The sequence below is a fragment of the Triticum urartu genome, chromosome 7 (genome assembly GCF_003073215.2).
Source record: "Triticum urartu cultivar G1812 chromosome 7, Tu2.1, whole genome shotgun sequence".
NCBI classification, from domain to species: domain Eukaryota; kingdom Viridiplantae; phylum Streptophyta; class Magnoliopsida; order Poales; family Poaceae; genus Triticum; species Triticum urartu.
The window spans coordinates 20,308,352-20,324,101 of record NC_053028.1 but is presented as its reverse complement, the minus strand read 5'-3'; the positions used below and the strand labels follow the sequence as shown (position 1 = coordinate 20,324,101).

The 15,750-nt window shown below is 44.2% G+C and overlaps 1 protein-coding gene across 1 annotated transcript; it reads right to left on the bottom strand.

The window, feature by feature from the left end:
• Positions 1 to 2,726: 2,726 nt before the first annotated feature.
• LOC125520964 (late embryogenesis abundant protein 6-like) lies at positions 2,727 to 3,295 on the bottom strand. Its single transcript, XM_048686005.1, has one exon. The coding sequence runs from the start codon at positions 3,208 to 3,210 to the stop codon at positions 2,947 to 2,949; it is 264 nt and encodes an 87-aa protein (XP_048541962.1). The 5' UTR covers positions 3,211 to 3,295; the 3' UTR covers positions 2,727 to 2,946.
• Between the last annotated feature and the right edge of the window lie 12,455 nt (positions 3,296 to 15,750).

Genomic DNA, 15,750 nt, shown 5'->3' with positions numbered 1-15,750 from the left:
GGGCTGGTTCCCCTCCCCACTTTGGCCCATGGGGCCCTTCGGGATGGGTGGCCCCACCCGGTGGACCCCCGGGACCCTTCCGATGGTCCCGGTACAATACCGGTGACCCCGAAACTTGTCCCGATGGCCGAAACAGCACTTCCTATATATAATTCTTTACCTCCGGACTATTCCGAAACTCCTCGTGACGTCCGGGATCTCATCCGGGACTCCGAACAACATTCGGGTTACTGCATATACATATCTTCACAACCCTAGCGTCACTGAACCTTAAGTGTGTAGACCCTACGGGTTCGGGAGACATGCAGACATGACCGAGACGACTCTCCGGTCAATAACCAACAGCGGGATCTGGATACCTATGTTGGCTCCCACATACTCCATGATGATCTCATCGGATGAACCACGATGTCGAGGATTCAAACAACCCCGTATACAATTCCCTTCATCAATCGATATGTTACTTGCCCGAGATTCGATCGTCGGTATCCCAATACCTTGTTCAATCTTGTTACCGGCAAGTCACTTTACTCGTACCGTAATGCATGATCCCGTGACCAGACACTTGGTCACTTTGAGCTCATAATGATGATGCATTACCGAGTGGGCCCAGTGATACCTCTCCGTCATACGGAGTGACGAATCCCAGTCTTGATCTGTGTCAACCCAACAGACACTTTCGGAGATACCCGTAGTATACCTTTATAGTCACCCAGTTACGTTGTGACGTTTGGTACACCCAAAGCACTCTTACGGTATCCGGGAGTTACATGATCTCATGGTCTAAGGAAAGGATACTTGACATTGGAAAAACTCCAGCAAACGAACTATACGATCTTTATGCTATGTTTAGGATTGGGTCTTGTCCATCACATCATTCTCCTAATGATGTGATCTCGTTATCAATGACATCTAATGTCCATAGTCAGGAAACCATGACTATCTGTTGATCAACGAGCTAGTCAACTAGAGGCTTACTAGGGACATGTTGGTGTCTGTTATTCACACATGTATTACGATTTCTGGATAACACAATTATAGCATGAATAAAGACAATTATCATGAATAAGGAAATATAATAATAATGCTTTTATTATTGCCTCTAGGGCATATTTCCAACATTTTTGCGTGTGTCTTCAGTAGCCGAAACGAGTTTCTAGATTACCTGAAGCTAGTTTTTTCATCTAAATTTTATGGGCTTTCCAATTTGCTATAAAACTACAGATTACTTCACTCCAGTTGATATTGTTCAGAAATTAGTTTGCTTTCTTGTTTTTGTTTTACTTTGATAGTGTCTTGTGTTGTTTTTGCTGGTGGCAACAATCTTTGCTCGTGTACTCACTCTACATGAGCATGTTTCGACGCTAACTAGAGTTGTTTTCAATTTGTCTCTCCTGCAATTCTCATCCTCCGGTTGGTGGATTTGCGTGGCACATTGACAAGATCATCATTTAGCATCACGACCAACTCCATATGACATCATTTGTTTTCATGAATTTGTCTGGAGTGCGCTGTAGCTGTAGGCACATTGGGAATTAATGCCTGTTAATTCTCGATCGATAGGCCTACATGCAGATAATCACCCCGTTTAACTTTGAGCAAACATGGGGCCCTATACGTCCGCGGACAGTGACCGGACATCCTTATTTCTCCCAGTCTGCAACCGTGCTCATTAAATGTTCGCCCCCAAATCCATACAGAGCTTGCAACAAGACGGATCTACGTAGTTCAACATGCAATTTATAAAACAAGTTTTGCACAATCCGACCCAAAAGAGGAGCCGGATTCATCACTTAACTAAAATAGTAAGATACATTAAAATTCAGTAAACTGAAAGGGCCGCCAGAATTCCACTTCCTCGCCTGTGGCTTCCGCATGGGGTCTTCGGAGCAGGCGCTGTCCTCGTCATAGGCATCGACGGCGGGCAGCCACGGGCGTGGGAATGAGCACCCAGTGCCGCTGTCGAGAAGCAGGGGCTGGCGGTGCCTGTGCGAGTGGTCACCCTGCTGCGTAACTGGGGAAGGCGCGGACCGCATCATGTAGCTGCGGCCCGGCGCAGAGCTACAGCTACCCCTCTGGGCCATCAGCAACGATGTCGAGGAGGAGCTCCCGCCCCTATCCATCCACGAGTGGCGGAGGGTAATGCCAAGCGCGAGCTCCTCATCGTACTTCGCATATGAGGCGAGTCCTCCCTGGCAAGCGCCACCCAGTTGATCGCATCGGACTCACCGCTGAATCCGTTGCCGACCATGGTGGAAGGGAGAGGAGAGAGCGAGGAGATGGGCAGTGCAGTGAAGAGGTCAAGAGAGTGAGGGTTTGCCATATGGGTGGAGTATATGTGGGGACAAAGGTGAGGACGTCGTGGACCAGGGTGGGTCTGTCCGACGTGGAGGCGGTGGTTGGGCATGTCCGATCCGCTGCATATCCGCTCCAGATATGGGCTAGGTATGAGGGTGCCGGTCAGGCTGAATGTTTGTACTGAGTTTCTCTAGTCCTGTTGGGTGTCGTTTTTCTGTTTGAAGAGTGACCGGGAAGGCCGCCGAGTGTTTTGGGGGGATATGGGCCACCAATTGTAGATGCTCCTGTCAGATCAAAAACAAAAGTCCCTTACTTATGATTTTCAGAATTTTGTCCCTCTGAATTGAGGGGTTAGGACACACACATAAATTAAGCAACTCATAAACCCCGCTCGCAAAAAAAGAGATGAAAGGAACACACACTCGGTGGAAGCAGCTAGCTCTTGTCTTTAATCTCCGAGATAATTAAGCCCGACGTACGTACGTGCGAAATCGACACAACAGAAACACGAACGTCACGCGCACGTACACGTACGGTAGTGAAAAGAACAGCGAAAATCACATCACATGGATGCATGACAGGCTAGCCGCTAGCCAGAGCACACACGACGTACGCACGTGCAGGCAAGCGCCGAGCCTGCGCATCATATCAGTGGCTATGGCCGTGCTTGTGGCCGCCGTGCTTGTGGATGTGGTGCGACATGGCGTCCTCGCGGTGCGCGGCCTTGTCCTGGTGCAGCTGCGCCTCGGCGGCGGCGACCTTGGCGGCGCCGCGCTCGTGCGCCAGCTCGCGCTCGTCGTGCGACCTCGCCGTCGCCGCCTCGGCCTTCTCCGCCACCTTGGCCTTCGTGATGGTCGACTTCGCCTTGGCCGCGCTCGCGCTGTCCTTCATCTTCTCCTTGGCGTGCTCCATCTTGGTGAAGTATCTTGCTTTGGCTAGCTGCTGCTGCTGCTTCTTGGTCTTCTTCTTGTTTCCCTTCTTCTCTCCGGGTGCTGAGCTATAGTGGGTTTATGTAGGCGGAGCGGTGCTGAGTTGGACGAATCATTGCGTGACACGTGGGTGGATGGAGGTCGGCCGATAGGGACGTGATGTCGGCCGGATGGATGGTTGCAAGTGGCCAAGTGCTCGGTGGGGCCATCGCCATCGCTGCATGGATAGAGATCGACATGGGCACATGGCCGCACGGTGCATCTCATGTCGACCACCTGCAAAAGGGAAAAAGTAGGATTTCCCACACTCGGTGTATTATTTTTGTCACGTTCTTTTAGAAACATCTTGGTTTTAATATGCGTGTTTTTCCTTCTATACGGACACAGGAATGCACTTCACATATACTCGCACATCGTTCTCGGAGGACTCGAGTCACTGAGTTTCCGAATAAATTCACTACATCAAGTGCCTGTACGAACGTCGATAATCGTGGGAGAACGTACTACTTTTCTCAACGTCCTTGAAAAAAATACTCTACTTCACTAAGACACATTTTTTTGACCGAGCATACACGCATGTGCACAATTACAATTTGAAGCCCACCCCTGGAAAAACTTAAACACTACTGCAGAATAAGCTAGCAGTGGTGGGCACAAAAAGACCATCAGTGTCTGTTCTCCTGCATTGCTAACAGATCATTAGTGTCGGACGCGCCGCTCGCCACTGCCCACGGGTAATGTTTGTACCAGTGATGGGCTGTTTTAAGTGCCGGTCACTGAAAGCTTCGCCTAGGTAAGTTAAAAAATAACGCTGCCCTGACATCATTTTAATCCTATGGTAGTGTTTTGCACACAATACATCGATAGCCATAAGAAACGATGCTACAGTTACGGACATTTTTTACGGAATGAAAGCTACAGACAACTGTAGTACGCTGCAATATTACATTGATACCGATTAGAAATTGCAGTATGCTACATTAATACCCATCGTTACATGCATGCATTGGAGTACTACCTTATCTACTAGCTAGTATCATGAATAAACATCACATAATTTAAACATTGAACTTGTTCATTATTCCTATACAGCACATACTAGGATTAGCCTAAAATATGATTGGTAGTCAATAGACACTAGCTAGTTCTCTCCTTTCGGAATGGATGTGAAGAATAGGAAAACCCCATGCACGTCCATGGTGGAGTACAGAGGTCCACCTATCTCCAATTTCCAGGTTTCACTCCTACAGTATTCGCGTCCACCATAAACTAGGACACGTCCATCTGGTAGGACTGTAGTCGAGTAGGTGTCTCCAAAAGTTGGTCTTGTCATGGCAGATAAGTGTCATCTCACCATTGCTATCCACCACCACGGGCTCAATACATCTTGGGAGCTTCTGTTGCAAGAGCACAATAGTAATATAGTAACAGGGCCATTGAAGGGCTTGTGTGAGCTGTGCACTCACACATGACCCTCAAAATCCAGGGGCCCCTAAATAGGGTCCATATACTATATGTATTAGTCTGAAAAGAATCAGTTTTGGCCTTTTGGGCCAACGTTTACTCTGTCCGTGAAGCACTTCCTTTTGGGCTTGGTCCGCTCAATCCATAGGCGTATATGCTGCCTCTTGTCGCCTGGATCAATCTGATCGATGACACTAAAGAAAATCTGATCCATAGACGAAACTCCAGTCGCAACGCGCGTACGTTCCGTGTCTTTCGTCGTTTCGTTCCGTAATCTCTTCGCTAATTCGCTTTCCATCTTTTGGCTTCGACTGAATCGGTGACTCGGCGGCGATAGCTGATAAACTCCATGAATTATAGGCTTGTAACTTGTATAGATAGTTAGTATAGAAATATAGAACCTTGGTTTTGGATTTGAGCGAGCAACTATTAAAAATCTCAAATCTGTGACAACTTCTGAACTTCAATTAGGCAAAAAATTGTTCCAAAACAAATTAGTAATTACTCCCTTCATTCCTAAATATTTGTCTTTTTTAGAGATTTCAAATGAACTATCACCTACGGATGTATATAAATATATTTTAGACTATAGATTCACTTATTTTGTTCCGTATGTAGTCACTTGTTGAAATCTTTAGAAAGACAAATATTTAGGAACAGAGGGAGTAGTAACAGTTGTACAACTTCGCAGGTCAGTTTGTGTCAAAAAATCGGAATTAGTTAGAGAAAAAAAAGGAGGAGCGTAGGGCATCGCACCGGTTGGCCTTCTGTTTGGCGGCACGGCGGCAGCGTCCGGCATCGCGGCAGTTCCGCTTCCGGCTTGCCTTGGGTGGCTGCAGAAGTTCAAATTCATTGATATTAGTTTTGTTTGGTTCATAAACAGAAACAATCATGAATTCTAGTTCTAGAAGAATGTATGATCCTGGTGCCTTAAAGCTTAAGAATAAAGAAAAAGAAGGAGAAGATGCTTAATCTCAAAGGGGTTCCATTCATAAATTTGTTATGAAAGGATCCCAAACTAATTCTGAGAATGAGGTCAGTTTATTGGTTTAGTATTTTGCATTGATACTTGATAATTTTCAAAGAATTGTTCAAAACTAGAAGAACGCCCATGCGTTGCAACGGGGCTACATTAACTTTAAAAATTCAATATCAATTATGTTAATATTACATTTAATATTCTCATACATATTAAGTGACATTGACGACCTTTTTTACCATCAAATTCTCTCTCACACACACCCTCTCCCTCCCTCTTCCTCACTCTCTCTCCCCCTCTCCCTCGCTCAGGAGGTGAGACGAAAATAAACCCGGAACGGAGACTACCAACTGCGACATTAGGAGTAGAGATCATTTAGTTGATAAGAATAAATAAAAAACGGTGTTAAAAAGGAGAAACAGATTAGAATACATTGGAAAACCAAAAGGACGATGTAAAAGAGGATTCGCCCTGCTCCCGGGCCCCACCGAACCGGCTCAGCGGTCCAGTCCCCGCGCAGCCGTCTTCTCCTGTTCCCCGAGCCGCGTCGCTACAGAGCCGGGCTCCTTCCCGACCACCTCGCTGGCATCGAAGGGGAATGGATAAGGGTGACACCCTTCCTTCCCTGCCCCCATGGCCTCACTCCTCCTCAACACCCCCTCCCAAATCCACTTCTCCTCGCTCGCTCGATCTCATCGATCTGGACGAAGTCAGACGCCACGGCCACCATGACCGACCCCGTCCACATGGCCACTGCCCTCCCTGCGGGCTAGGAGCTTGTCGAGGAGCTCCGAACGCCTTCGCTACATCGTCTGCGCCAACGAGATCAAGTCCAGCACCCCCGCATCGATGTCGCTGCCGTCTTCCTCAACCTTGGGCCACCGTGACATTGCCGTTCGATCCGCGCCGCCCCGAGCTCCCATGTCTTCCCCTAGGGCGCCATTGACACCGCCATGATCTCCTCTTGCCTTCCCCCTATTTCCCCTCTCGTTTGCTCTCGTTAGGTATTTCGCCATGGCCGAGAACCGCCGTCCGCCATGGCCATTGCAGGGGTAGCCACCGAGCTCCTCGGATTGACCCCGTGGCATATGCCCGCTCCTATGCACACCCATACCCGAGCCTACCGCTCTTCTTCCGTGCTCGCGGGGCCACTCCCTCTCCATGCCCACGCCCGTGCTACACCGCGTCGGTCGCGCCCGCCGCTGCCGTCGCGCTCGCCGCAGCCACTGCACCACTGTGCCCCGTGCGACACACACCCTGGCCGCGCGCCACACTCTCGCTAGCTGCGCTCGCCCCATCTGCTGCCGCCTATCCCTTCGCTCGCCCCGCTGTCGCGCCCCTGCCTCGCGCCGCCTCCAGTCGTGGCCATCTTCTGTCGGCCGCCCCCTCCGCCACGCCGACCGCATCTCTGCCCTCCACCGTCGGCCGCTCGCCTCGCCTGTTATGTGTTGCTTCCTGCTGCTATGCGCTGCTCTAGCGCTGGTACGCTGCTGCGCCATGCCCTCGACACCGCCGTGGAAAAATATGGCGGAGGGATTGTTATCAAGGAAAGGTAAAAATTTAGGAAAATTAGGATTTTTGAACTGATTTCTATGCAAATGGGGTTTTATTGTTTGGTAACGTGATACCAGTACCTGCCCGTTTGTGACGTGTCTGATTAGGAAAGTCTGCAAATGTTAAGAAACTATTTATTGGGAGGAAATTGTAACGTGTCTGTTATTTGTTTCCTAAAACAAATTTCACTAATAAGAGAAATCGATTGATTTAGATAAATTAGGAAAGTTAGATTAAAATGTATTATTTGTTTCCTGAAAATCTGTTATTTGTTTCCTAAGATAAATTGAACCAATAAAAGGAATCGATTGATTTGCATAATTTAAGGAAGTTAGATTAAAATGTATTATTTTTTTCCTGAAAATCTGTTATTTGTTTCCTAAGACAAATTGAACCAATAAAAGGAATCGATTGGTTTGCATAATTTAAGGAAGTTAGATTAAAATGTATTATTTGTTTCCTAAGACAAATTGAACCAATAAAAGGAATCGATGATTTGCATAATTTAAGGAAGTTAGATCCATGATTTGTTATACGTTAGGAAAGTTCTGGTTGTAATAAAGAGCGGAGAGAAAAATAAACCGATGGATCAGGGTGGGAGGGGGTGGTAGGAGGAGAGACGATAAAAAACCAGCGAAAATAAACCGCGGACCAGGGTGGGAGGGGGTGGTGGGAGGAGAGACGAAAAAAACCCAGCAAAAATAAACCGCGGAGACGATTCACCAACTCGTCCATTAGGAGTAGAGATAAAATAAAGTTAAATTATATAAATATATAATTATGCTTGAGTTATACTATGTTTTTTTTCCAAATGTTAGGGCATATTTTCCTTTTCGCACCGGAGCCCCGAAATCCTGTAGACGACCCTGTATAGTAAGCATTGTACTTCCTCTAATCCATATTAATTGTCACAACTTTAATTAGTACAAGCCAATTAATATGGATCGGAGGGAGTAATTAATTTACAAAGAGTATGTGGAAAATATGAAACTTAATACAAATATTACCTTGTACTTATTATGAATGTTGGTCTTGTTCAAGGCGTGCACTATTGGAACGTATGGTGCGTCATTTCTTCCTGCATTGTAAGTGCCCGTAAGTCACTCAATACCATCAACAAATTTGATGAGGTGCCTCTTCTCCTCCCAAGAAAGTGCGGTGCCAACAATATAATAAGTGTTGTCTACTATCTTCCGAGTTATTCTTGGCACTAGGAAGTAAGCTTCAAAAACATATGTAAGTAAGATCAATTATTTATAAATAGCAACTTATTTTGACTAATATAAAGGATAATTACCAAGTAGGTTTAAGAAACAAACACTCATAAAGGATTGGAATGTTGTACAAATCCACCAAGATGTCAGGATCAGAGTCATAATCTCTACTCCTAATGGAGCAGTTGGTAGTCTCGCTTCCAGGTTTTTTTCGTCCCACCACTTTCGTCCGGGTTTTTTCGTATGTTAACCGTCGTAGATTTTTTTCGTCGCCTCCCCCACTTCATCGGTTTATTTTCACTTCACCCTCTCACACAACGAAAAAAACTGAACGGATCAGAACTTTCCATACTGACGCAAATTATTTAGTAATGTCTTTATGTAAAAGAATCAATCACAATCAATCTCTAAAGATCAAATCTAAATTAATTAATCTTCATAACGTTTGTTTCCTTCCGAATCACGTCCATAACTTTCCTTCCTTGTTTGGGCAGAAACTATTTGGTAGCAGAGATTAGGAAGCTTCCTATGAGTGTAGTAATAGGAAGTATTCTTTTTCTTGATGATTCGTTTCCATGCATGATGATAGTAAATTAGGCCAACATTCACCACTATTTATCAACGTCATCAATCGTATCCATTCCTACCAGTTTTAAGGAAATCTGCTCGCTATGTCTTTTTTAAGGGGATCCGCTCGCTAAGTCGTCGTCGCACGTTATTTTCACAAGCAATTCTCCTAAAAAAGGCGTGGGTATTGGTAGTTGAACGCCCGCTAGGTTTTCCGCCTGTCCCATCCTCGCGCTGTGCCGCCGCCATCCGCCAAATTTCCAGCCACCCGAGCCTGTTAACTTCGCCAGCCATCGGGTCGACTGCCCCCGCCCCAAACCTCCATCCCCGAGCACTAGCTATCGCCGCATTGCCGCCCCAAGCTCCACGCTACCGGGAACGAATCAAGCGCCATCCCGACACCGCCGTCGCCTGCCCAGCACCTCCAGCCTTGCATGGACAGCTTCAATGTGCAGTCTCCCTTGCTACCTCACCTTCTGCCAGCGCATGCAGCGGCGGGGTTGGACGCGTGCGTGCTTGCTAGCTTGCTCTCCGTGCGTACGTACTTGCTCTGCGTGCATCGCACCGGCCAATGCGCATGATGCGTGTGTGCCTGCTTTTCTGTATGTGTATGCCAGCGTGACGCGTGTGTGCGTTGCTGTGTGTGTATGATATAGATGGCCCGAGTGTGTGCATGCTGTGCTCTGCTCTCTGCTGATCTATGTGTTGGTGCTCCTGCTATATGTTCATGTCATACAAATGAAATTTCTGTTAATCTTACATGTTGAGTTGGTTCTCTCTGTCTTCTGAGGGGGTGAATGCAAAGCAGTCTATTAAGCCAGGCACTATTGCTGAGCTAAATTGACAAAAAAATATTGGTAGCCATAGTTGTAGTTTAAGTAGTAGCGAGTTGTCTGATATGTATAAAGAGCTCGTTGCAACTGAGCCCGTTGCTAAATTGACAAAAAAGGTCGCCAGTGTCACTTGATATGTATGAGAATATTAAATGTATTATTAACATGATTAATATTGAACTCGTAACCCTAATGTGGCCCCGTTGCAACGCAGGGGCGTTCTTCTAGTATTTTCTAAAATCAAAGTGGATAGCCATCCCTTCCTCAAATTGTAAGCTTTGGAAAATGCCCTCCAACTATAACAATCAAAATAGGTTCGATATTTTTCGTTATGGATCATAGTCTTGAAAGAGAAACCCTCCTTCGTCTCGAGGTAGGCAAAGTGTTAGTCTCCTGATCTATGGCGATCTTAAGTTTCCTTAGGAGGTCGGGTCTTGCAAAACAGAGGATGCACATAAGCAAAAAAAAAGAACAAAATTTACATTTATTAAGAAAATCCTCAAGACATGCAAATGAATGAATTATGTGTAATAACTCGCATAACATATATATGTCATTAATTTGGAGCCCTCTAGAACCGCAAAGTAGAAGAAATTGGTCTCCAATCCAACATAATTGGCGCACAAGCCCCTAGTGTCGAAATAGTTGGGGCATACCATTTGATGTGTCCACATTGAAAAATAAAAATAATAAATTCTAAAATGACGGAAAAAATCAGCATGACTTGTGCTAAAATGTTCACCTATTGAGTGCCAAAATTTTGATGAAATGGAAAGTTGATACTCATTTTGAATCCATGCAAATTCTAAAGACACAACAACCACCAAACACATGTATCCCACTATGACAGAGTAAGAAGGCACATGGATACCCAACTGCTCCACCTCAAATCATTATTTCTTCTTGTGACACATGGATTTCACATGCCATCCTAATCCTACTTTTATTTTAAAATCTTTCACTCTTTTAACTTAAGATGTACTCTTTTGTTCAAACGATTTTGTGGATTTTTTTCTTCATGTGAATCTTGTCAGATTTAAAAGATTAGAAAATTTGTGTGTTTGTGCAAGGCACAACCAAACACACCTGTCACGCATTTATGTGCTTTCCATTCCATTGTCATAGGATTCAACATTGCTATGATCTACAACAAATATGTGACATTGTTGTGAGCTACAATAGATAAGGGGAGGGGAGAGGAAGGGAGGGGAGGGGAGAGTTGAATAGAGCGCGTGTACCAAGTGAAAGGGTGACGACGTCTTTGACGGCGACTGCGAGAGTGACGGCTACTTCGACGACATGCATGATGACATGGATGGCCTCCAATGACGGGCACAGAGGCAACGAAATGGCGACTCTGGCTATGGGAGAACAACAAGATGTCCTCCCGTGAAGGCAACCACGACAGCTCTAGCAAAGGAAGAGACGATGCTGGAGGATGTCGTGCACTATTGATTGGGGGAGAGGGAAGAAAGGGGATTGATTGGGAAATTCTGGGGGAAATTGAGCACCTGTGCAGGAGGGGGTATGCCAGCCCGACCCACCACTAATTGGCGTAACAACCGGCCTGCCACGAGAAACAAATTTAGCATTGGCGGACAACCCCTAGTGCCTACTAGTGGAGTGCATTACCAGTGGCGGGTGCTTTTGGGAGCCCACCACTGCTTCTCGTTTTTTGGTAGTCGTATGATCTTAGTATTTTGGGGTATGATTTTTTCTCAGTTTTTGTGGGGTTTAAGTTCCTTCATAATAAGGGTCATGGAAAACGTTTGCCACTTTTATAGTTCATTTCTTATTTTCAAAGCATTTGATGAAGTCCTAGCTATTAAAAGTAGTAAAATGCTTTTTGATTTAAAATAGATGAAATGGAATCATTAGCCAAGTATCATTTTTTTTGTATCTTCGTCATGTCTGAGCAAACCCGCTAGAAGTTCTACTTCATTTCCCTATTGCTCTGTTAGGCTCCTTTTCTCACCTACTTGCCTTCACTATACCATTGATACGTCTCCAATGTATCTATATTTTTTGATTGTTCCATGCTATTATATTATCTGTTTTGGATGTTTTATATGCATCAATATTCTATTTTATATTATTTTTGTGACTAACTATTAACCTAGAGCCCAGTGCCAGTTCCCGTTTTTTCCTTGTTTTCAGTTTCGCAGAAAATGAATACCAAATGGAGTCCAAACGGAATGAAACCTTCACGATGATTTTTCTTGGACCAGAAGACAACCAGGAGACTTGGAGATGAAGTCGGAGGAGCCACGAGGCGGCCACAAGGACGGAGGGCGCGCCCCCACCCTTGTGGGCTCCCTGTGACCCTCCTGACCTAATTCTTTCGCCTATATATTCCCAAATATCTCCAAACCACCAGAGACATCCACGAAAACACGTTTCCACCGCCGCAACCTTCCATACCCGCGAGATCCCATCTAGGGACCTTTCCGGCACCCTGCCAGAGGGGGATTCGATCACGGAGGGTTTCTACATCAACTCTATTGCCCTTCCGATGAAACGTGGGTAGTTTACCACAGACCTATGGGTCCATAGATAGTACCTAGATGGCTTGTTCTCTCTCTTTGATTCTCATTACCATGTTCTCCTCGATGTTCTTGGAGATCTATTCGATGTAATACCTTTTTGCGGTGTGTTTGACGAGATCCGATGAATTGTGGATTTATGATCAGCTTATCTATGAATATTATTTGAGTCTTCTCTGAATTCTTTTATGCATGATTTGATATCTTTGTAATTCTCTTCGAACTATCGGTTTGGTTTGGACAACTAGATTGGTTTTTCTTGCAATGGGAGAAGTGCTTAGCTTTGGGTTCAATCTTGCGGTGTCCTTTCCTAGTGATAGTAGGGGCAGCAAGGCACGTATTGTATTGTTGCCATCGAGGATAAAAAGATGGGTTTTTCATCATATTGCTTGAGTTAATTCCTCTACATCATGTCATCTTACTTAATGCGTTACTCCGTTCTTTATGAACTTAATACTCTAGATGCATCCTGGATAGCGGTCGATGTGTGGAGTAATAGTAGTAGATGCATAATCGTTTCGGTCTACTTGACACAGACGCGATGCTTATATTCATGATCAGTGCCTTAGAAATCGTCATAACTTTCCGCTTTTCTATCAATTGCTCGGCTGTAATTTCTTCACCCACCTTATTATTTGCTATCTTGAGAGAAGCCTCTAGTGAAACCTATGGCCCCGGGTCTATTTTCCATCATCTAAGTTTCGACCTTCCATCTTACATGTTTCCGATCTACAATATTAGTTTCCGATCTACTAATTTTGCAATCTTTTACTTTCCGATATATAAACCAAAAACACCAAAAATATTTACTTTAACGTTTATCTATCTCTATCAGATCTCACTTTTGCAAGTAACCGTGAAGGGATTGACAATCCCTTTTATCGCGTTGGGTGCAAGTTGTTTGATTGTTTGTGCAGATATTGGTGATTTGTGCGTTGTCCCCTACTGGATTGATACCTTGGTTCTCAAACTGAGGGAAATATTTATCTCTACTTTGCTGCATCACCCTTTTCTCTTCAAGGGAAAAACCAACGCAAGCTCAAGAAGTAGCAACCATCCCGCTCTTGGCGTGATGCATTTGCCTCATATCCATCAAAATCTACTATCTTAACACTGTCCCAGTGTGTCCTACTCCAACCTGATGTAATTGTGCGCTCTCCTCGCCATAGCCCCTATGTCGACAAAACAGCCTTGTCATCTCAATAATCAAGGCAGCCAAAAATCACACCTCTATTGTCATGATCAAAACCCCCTAGTTAATCTTTCTCTTGTTATTAATGACTTGATAGTCCACCAGGCAGCGATTTGGTTCATGTCCGTTTCTTAAGGTCAATATCTCATCTTCTCCATCCATATATCATGTCTCATGGTTGATGTATTTGTAGGTGTTCCTATTTGACCTTCACAATACACAAATGTCTACTTTAGTGCTCTCATGGGCTTCTACAGCCATCTCCTTGTCAACGACTAATCCCACATTTATTTTTGAGTGTTTGCAGTCACTCATGATTAATGCCTAGTACTTGTGGTGCAACAATCAGCTTGATTGTGGCCCTCGAAGGTGAGGTCCTCGGCATGGACTCAAGTGCATGCTCTTTGTTATGCACTTGGCACATTGGAATTGATTATACAATATGACAGTTCCTTGGGAGGAAATGACAATAGAATACCTTGCTAACCTAAATCCAGTGGCGTGTAACAATGCTTCTCTTAGTGCAAGATTGCGGAGTTGTTATTATGGGACTAATTTTTTATACCATGCTTGATTCTTTATGTGAACTACATATTCAGTGTCAAAATTAATGCATCATGTACAACAAGAATTATAAACTAGATGCAATGCATTGAGATGCAATTTTCTGAAAAAGAATATAACCTCCGACCTCGGCATCTATTGGTGCACTCATCATGAAACTGATGACAATCATGGTATTTCAAGTGTTCACTAGCCTATAAGAATATGAAGTGTAATAATGCATATAAAACAAATGTTTACATTAGTTAATTCGGGAAATCTAATACAAATAAGTTTTTCAGTAATTAATTTAGTAGTCTTTAACTCATAAAAGTATGATTGAGGGCACTGTTCAAATGTCATGGTAACTATTACCTCACATGTTTAAGTTTACCAAATATCTCTTGATTACGGTACACGCGGCTCTTACGACATAATACACATGCTTCACCAAGCCATAATCCATCGCTATATTTTTCGATAAAGAATCCATCACTACATATGATTTGTTAAGTTTGAAAGGACTACATTGTCTTTCTCTTCTAGCAACATTCCTCTTAGCCTAGGCATATGTGCTAAAAATGCGGACAACTACACCACATGTAGTAGTATTAAATGATCACAATAGTTGGTGTGTGATGTTTGGTGAAGCAATGATGATGTCTTGCACACACACAACATTGGCCACTAGCCGACCTCCTGTAAATAACTAGCTTATTGTCTATATATCAGGATCAAATTTAGTATGGTTTGGGGTTGGAGGATGATGATAAAGTGTGGGGGAGGAGAGTACCACTGAAGTGATGCGTGAATGGAACTCATGGTCGCATAGCACGATCTAACATAGGAATGTGATGCATTGGAAATTTGAGTTAGAACACATAATACTAGTTTATCAACGAAGAGTGAATCTAGGATGCGCTGTACAAACTGTGGCTCTATGTACATTTTGGGGAAACACATTAGTAGTATGATGCCAAGTCGTTGCAATCCAGCCAAAGTATCTTCCAGCGGTAGCTTTTTTCACTTCTAAGGCGCTGTGCCCATGTAATCACAAATATTATTCTCTGAGTTATATCTACAAGGTCCAAGTTTTAGCAATGACACGAATCTAGAACAAAACTAACCATGATGCACCACTTCAGCATAGCATTACATTTTTCAAGCAAAACAATGTATGGAATATGGTGTGTTTGGTAGTCTTTAGCAAATGAAATTTGGCATTACAGACAACCATGTACAATGACAAATTTTCTTCTTCTATTCATTACCTGAAAACAATGTTTCATAGTAAAATAGACAACATTAGTCAAAGCAAAAGTTATTTTTAACACAGTACAAACGCAAGTGCTCATATACACGCGCATGCACTCACCCCTATGAACGTGCGCACACACACACCTACGCACCTCCTAGTCGACGAGAACGCCTCCTTCCACTGAATGCGCATCACCAGAAGTCCTGAAATAAATCCAGGATGAATGCGAGCACCAGGATTTGAATCCTGATGGGCTGCGAATCAAAACAACAGTTGTAAGTAGCTAAAATATGCACATTATCTTCTACTACGTACATCCTTCTATCATAGTATTCTTATTACTTACGAACTAATTCATAGAGAAGATATCAAAAAT

Excerpts from the sequence above, each read along its gene's own strand:
- LOC125520964 (XM_048686005.1), bottom strand. The coding sequence starts at position 3,210 with ATGGAGCACGCCAAGGAGAAGATGAAGGACAGCGCGAGCGCGGCCAAG.